Source organism: Molossus molossus, unplaced genomic scaffold (genome assembly GCF_014108415.1).
Source record: "Molossus molossus isolate mMolMol1 unplaced genomic scaffold, mMolMol1.p scaffold_m16_p_3, whole genome shotgun sequence".
Classification (NCBI taxonomy): domain Eukaryota; kingdom Metazoa; phylum Chordata; class Mammalia; order Chiroptera; family Molossidae; genus Molossus; species Molossus molossus.
The window spans coordinates 81,662,462-81,669,104 of NW_023425366.1; the positions used below are offsets into that span (position 1 = coordinate 81,662,462).

Below are 6,643 nucleotides of genomic sequence, written 5' to 3' on the forward strand. Positions count from 1 at the left end.
AACTTTTTCTTTTTATCTTTATTGTTGAATGTATTACAGATGTTCTTCATTTTCCCCCATTAATCCCCTCCTCCCCGTTCCCATCCCCCTCCTGCCTTTCCCCACACTGTTGTCTGTGTCCATTGGTTATGCACATATGCATATAAGTTCTTTGGTTTATTTCTTCCCACCCCCACCCCCTTCTCTTTGAGGTTTGTCAGTCTAGCAACCAATTTGTACTTCTTAATCCCTTCACCTTTTTCACCCATTCCCCTAACCCCCCTCCCATCTGGCAACTAACAAAATGTTCTCTGTACCTATGAGAATGTTTCTGTTCTGCTTCTTCATTTTGTTTGTGGATATAATTGTCGACAGATATATATTCATTACCATTTTGTTTGTTCATATTTTTTATCTTTTTCTTCAAGAAGACCCTTCATCATTTCATATAATAATGGTTTGGTGGTGATGAACTCCTTTAGCTTTTCCTTGTCTGGGAAACTCTTTATATGGCCATCGATTCTAAATGACAGCTTTGCAGGATAGAGTAATATTGGTTGTGGGTTCTTGGGTTCTTGCATTTCATCACTCCGAATATTTCTTGCCACTCCCTTCTGGCCTGATTTTGAGAAATCAGCTGACAGTCTTATGGAAACTCCCTTGTAGGTGACTAACTGCTTTTCTCTTGCTGCTTTTAAGATTCTCTCTTTGTCTTGAACCTTTTGCATTTTTTTGATGATGACGTGTCTTGGTGTGGGCCTCTTGGGGTTCATCTTGTTTGGAACTCTCTGTGCTTCCTGGACTTGTATGTCTGTTTCCTTCACCAAGTTAGGGAAGTTTTCTGCCATTACTGTTTCAAATAGGTTTTCAATTTCTTGTTCTCTCTCTTCACCTTCTGGCACCCCCAAGAAGCAAATGTTGGCACACTTGAAGTTGTCCCAGAGGCTCCTTACACTATCCTCATTTTTTTGGATTCTTTTTTCTTTTTGCTGTTCTGATTGGGTGTTTTTTACTTCCTTATATTCCAAATCGATGGTTTGCTACTTGGCTTTACTTACTGTACTACTGAATCTGTGTAAATTATTCCTTATTTCAGTTATTGCCTCCTTCATTTCTGACTGGTCCTTTTTTACGCTCTTGAGGCCCTCACTAAGTTCGCTGAGGTTCTCACTAAGTCCATTGAGCATCCTTATAAGCAGTGTTTTGAACTCAGCATCTGTTAGGTTGCTCATCTCCATTTCTCTTAGTTCTTTTCCTGGGGTTTTGTTCTGTTCTTTCATCTGGGACCTGTTTCTTTGTCTCCTCATTTTGGCTGCCTCTCTGTGTTTGTTTCTGTGTATTACTTAAGGAGAAGTATGGGGCTATCTGAGACCAGATGCTGCTTGTTTGAAAGAATTTAGGAAAACCTGAAGCAGGATCCCAGATAGGCCAATCCTATGGTTAAGCAACTGGAACAGCTTGGGTGGGCCTAAAAATTGGGTGGGGCGGAGCCCCAGGGAATCACCAGGGCGGGGCAACCAGTCAGGTGCTAGAGTCCCAGATATGGCGGCTGTCTGCTGGCCTAGTGAGGGAAGGCCTCGCCAAAGGAACAAAGGCCTCTGACTGCACGTCTATTCTGGAGAAAGCCTCCTCTCCAGCCCTCCTTGCAGTGCCAAACAGCACAGTTCTTCTCTGTATGTCTCTGGTGCCCCTCGAGCTGCCTCCCCTCCAAGCTTAGAGGGAGTGAGTTCGATAAGTTCGTGCGTGGACCCTTTAAGAGGAGCTGCCTGGGACTCTAGAAGCCTCAGCCTCCCTCAGCCTCAGTTCCTGCTGGTTTTTTTAGCCAGAAGTTATGGGGACTTCTCTTCTGAGCACTGGAACCCTGAGCTGGGCGCCTGGTGTGGGATGGGAACCCCTCAGTCCTCAGAGAGGACCTTCTCAGCTGAGTTATGGTCCTGATTTTTATCCACCACATATGGTGTGGGACCAGCACATCCGCCTCCACCCCAGTCTCGATGCAGCTGCTACCAGTCTCGATGCAGCTGCTGCTTTAATTGTGTAGTTGTAGGACTTCCACTCAGCTCGATTTCAGGCAGTTTTGAATGATGGTTGTTCTGTAGTTAGTTGTAACTTTGATGTGGTTGTGGGAGGACATGATACCGCGTTTACCTATGCTGCCATCTTGACCGGAAGTCTCTCATTGATGTTTCTCTCTCTCTCCCTCTGTCTAGTGTTACTGAAAAATCCAAGTTTGGCTGCTCACCGCTAGAAAACTGATAAATACTGAGAGACAGGGCTGGGTAGAAAAGACTTCCTGGCACCAGCAGCTGGTCACAGCTTCTTTAAAATCGACATCCGTCTTTTTAACTGGCTGCCCATGATAGTGGGCCCATGCATAGCTTCCATTTCTGATGTGACTGATAACAAGGCTGGCTGGCATTATTTGGCCAAGTCATTTTGTCTACTTGGTTGCTTAATGCCTCTTCTGTGGTGGATACTCTTTGGTGTAATTTAATATGTGATAGAAAGGTCTTCCCATTTTTCATTCACTGTTTTATGTCCATTCACATGTCTCTATCCAGTCCTTCTTATCTCCCTGTACTTCCATGCCCCTGACTAGCTGATGAGGCCATTTGCTACTACCTATGAGTTTATATATATTCTAACTTCAGGCTATTTTTCTCTATACAAAGTGGATGATCACTTGAAGCTCTGCTCATTGGGAGGATTTCCCCTTGATATAGTTTTAGTTATTAGGGGAGAATACCCAGAGGCAGGAATTGGCATGCAGGATATCTATCAAGGAGTATGCTGGAAAGGACTGTGGAAACAAAGAAAAAGGAAGCAAGATTGGGCAGAAGGGAAGTATAACTTGATATAAAACTGCTGAGAATCTTAGCTGACCTGATAGGGAGCACTGGAGCCAAAATGATCCTTCAGATTTGTCCTATGTTGGCCTATGATGGCTGGGCCTTATATCCCCAGTCAGTCACTGGGTATAGGCTACTCTGAGAAGGTTGTGACGTTGATCAAGGAGGTTCTTTGAGGTGGAGTCAATCCCTGAACAATTTGACAACTGAAGGCTGATGCTGAGAACATTCTCAGCAGCTGGAGCAATAGGTCCTTTTTTAAAGGGGGATTGATTGGCACATCTCTGTGTCTATGCAATCAGATAGCCTGAGTTCAAACATTGTCTATGTTGATTACTTTCTGGGTAATCTTAGACAAATTACTTAATTTCTCTGAGTTTTGGTTCTCTTAGCTATAAAATGGGAGTTATAATATTACTTATTTCATAGGAATTTGTGAAATTCCAGGACATAATTCATGTAAAAGACATTACTTGGATCACTAGGAAGAGCCCCGTGAAACTTTGCTATTATGATTTTTTATTGTAAAACTAGATCAGGATATACATCATGATCCAGGACCTGGATATCTGATATCATCAGACCTTCTCTTTTAAAATGTTTTATATTTTTCTTTCTGGGTTCAGATATTGGAAGTCAATTATACAGTAGTTAGATTCAAATCTCTAGTGAAAGGGTCTGCATTTTTTTTGGTACACACCACACCTCTTATACAAAAGGCTTGCATTTCTTCTTGCACCTGATGAGTATGGAAACACCATAGAAACCCTTGGGGCATGATTGTGTGCATGGCTGAGGGTGTGCATGGCTGAGTGTGTGCTTGGCTATGCATCATCAGTACTCTCTCATTATTTCAGACGATGACTGGCTCTCCAGCTACCATCACCCCAGCTATGGCAGGTTTGGCGGGCTGTGAAGAGAAGCCTTCCATTTGGCAGGTGCTCAATGTTGGTTGGCTTTAAATAATTCCTAGATAAATATCACCTTTTGTAAGGAGCCTAGGTGTCCTAGATTAAGCTGAGCAACCATACTCTGGAAGAATCAAACTGGCCCCCAGTGAAGGAAATGGTGAGGTCAAGTGCCCCTGAGAGAAGCGTTACAACCCAACATTTTAGGCAATGCCCTTAGGGCAGTGGTTTTCAGACTGCAGGCAGCAATCCATCAGTGGGTTGCAAAATCATTTTAGTGGATGATGACCAGGTTTTTTTTTTTGATGAGCTAGAGACATATAAAATGAAATATCTGAATATAGCCGAATTTATTTAACCTAGTAGTCTTACATATTGTTTCAGAAGACCTTTTCATTTGTGCATGTATGTTTCTGTTCTGGAGTACAATATGTTTTAAAAAGTATGTATCTGACTGAAATACACTGTCTTTGAGGGGAGAAGATATTTATAGAAAAAACAATTAATTACCCTAACACTCAATCTAGAAGCCTTACTTTCCTTGTCTTTCTTGATTTTTTTTTTTTGGATCAGGAGTGGCTTGAAGCATTTATCTTAATCCTCTCCATTTCATTTGGGGTGGTCAGGGAAGAATGCATTTTATTTCTCTTTCTCCTATGACTCTTTTCAGTTCTAGATGGTGCCTGGGTTGGGCCAAGAAGATTCGACTGCTTCATTTCTTTTCCTTATCAGGCAAAGCAGTCAAGAGTGAGCTGGGCTGCTGGGTTTTGGGAAGGGGTTGGAGCAGACTTCTTACCTTAGATGAGTGAACCCGATAACAAAATTACCAGAAATCTCATTTGGATCCTCAAATCTGCGTTGCTAGACAGAAATCTGGAGCCAATGCGCAGAGACGAACAGTGTCAGAAACAAAATGGGGAAGAAGCGTTGATCCTGCATTGTTGACCTGGGAGGAGGGGAGGCTAAAGGGAAGAATTCTCAACATGAGGAACATTCACAGCAATGCCTCCTGATTTGAAAATGTATAAGCTATTTTCTTATCTACCAATTTACCTACTTTAAGCATTGCTCAAAAAGAGACGGTAGGGGTGTGAGTTGAACAGGTGTATATCCATTTCCAAATCATATAGCTAAAAATTGTGCATTTCAGTATATATGTTTTTACTTTAAAAAATGATAACCCCTTTCAGCATGTGAGAATACAGTGAGAAGGCACAAGTTATGAACCAGGAAGAGGCCCTCACCAGAGGAAGAGACCATACTGGTGCCTTGCTTTTGGACTTTAGGCCTTCAGAACTGTGAGAAATAAGTTTCTGGTTTTTATTTATTTATTTATTTTTTTGACAGACAATTGTTTAGTTTTTATTTCATATTCATAAACTTAACTCTGCAATCCAGCTAGACTTGGAAAGAGTAAAGAAAATATGGAACTCAACAAACTGAAGCAAGAGCATGAATATTATAGACATTCCAAGCAGATCAGGTGAAGGGGTGCTCTCCTGAGCTACAGAAGGAATGGTCTGGTAGTTAAGATAAAACACAAGTCAAATTTATGAGAGTTGTCCACAGTTAGCAATGGTGACCTTTTTGCTGGTCTTGCCATTCCTGGACCCAAAGCTCTCCATGGTTGTCACAACATCCATGCCGTCTTTCACCTGGCCGAAGACCACGTGCTTGCCATCCCACCACTCAGTCTTGGCAGTGCAGATGAAAAACTGGGAACCATTTTTGTTGGGTCCAGCATTTGCCATGGACAAGATGCCAGGACCCGTGTGCTTCAGGATGAAATTCTCATCATCAAATTTCTCCCCATAGATGGACTTGCCGCCTGTGCCATTATGTCGTGTGAAGTCACCACCCTGGCACATAAATCCTGGAATAATTCTGTGAAAGGAGGAACCTTTATAACCAAATCCTTTCTCCCCAGTCCTCAGAACATGAAAGTTTTCTACCATCTTTGGAATTTTGTCCGCAAACAGCTTGAAGGTGACGCGGCCCAAGGGATCCCCATTGACGGCGATGTCAAAGTACAAAATAGGGTTCACCATGGCTAGGCTCGAGCGGTTCTGGTATGATGGTGTCTGCAAGGCTGTTTGTTTTTTTTTTTTTTTAATATAATAATTGAGTAAGAATGGCAAATGTGTGGAGGTAGAGATGGATCAGGAATGACAGATTGTTGAGGCTAAGAGATGGGTATATGGGGATTCATTACACCATTCTGTTCACTTTGTATTTGAAAATTTCCACAATAGATCAAAATATCTTTAACACTTTTCTTTGTTATTAATCCACCTAATGGCTGACATTATCCTTTTTTCCATAACCTCAGACCAACATGGAAGCAATGAATGGGCTACATGGTTTCCACATTTTTGGCTGTTCCTAACAGGTAGGTCCTGAAGTTGGGATAGAGGAAACTTTTCAGGAAAGTCATATCTTCCATAGTTACACAGGGCAATCATAAGGGATCTAAAAGAGATGGTGGATTTGTGCAAAAAATATTTATTAAATTCAGCATTTATTCACTGGCTCCACAGATTTCTGCAGGAAATCTGTCAGAACATCCCAGGAGGTAAAGGTAATAAGAGGCTTGTGCTTATTGCTTCAGTTTTGCATGGATAATTAAGAAGGCAATAAGACCTGTACCTACCTGGAAGATGCCTGATGTTGTGAATTATGAATAAAGAACTTGGGGTGGCAACAGCTGGCAATTCAACATGTGTGGTTTGCTTTTACAGGAAGCCACAAACTAATCTTTGAGGCCCAACACAGCATGAAACCTGTAGAATTGCTTGCTCAGGGCTAAGATTTTAAAGGCTTGATGGTGAGGAAATGGCCCCCCTCATCCGCCTCCTCATTAACAGGTCCAGAGTGAGGGTGTGCGGCCAGAGGCTGATCTTGATGTCT

At 42.2% G+C, this 6,643-nt stretch overlaps 1 protein-coding gene across 1 annotated transcript; it reads right to left on the reverse strand.

Moving 5' to 3' along the window:
* Positions 1 to 5,235: 5,235 nt before the first annotated feature.
* Positions 5,236 to 5,793, reverse strand: LOC118642378 (peptidyl-prolyl cis-trans isomerase A-like). Its single transcript, XM_036280115.1, has one exon. The coding sequence runs from the start codon at positions 5,782 to 5,784 to the stop codon at positions 5,287 to 5,289; it is 498 nt and encodes a 165-aa protein (XP_036136008.1). The 5' UTR covers positions 5,785 to 5,793; the 3' UTR covers positions 5,236 to 5,286.
* Between the last annotated feature and the right edge of the window lie 850 nt (positions 5,794 to 6,643).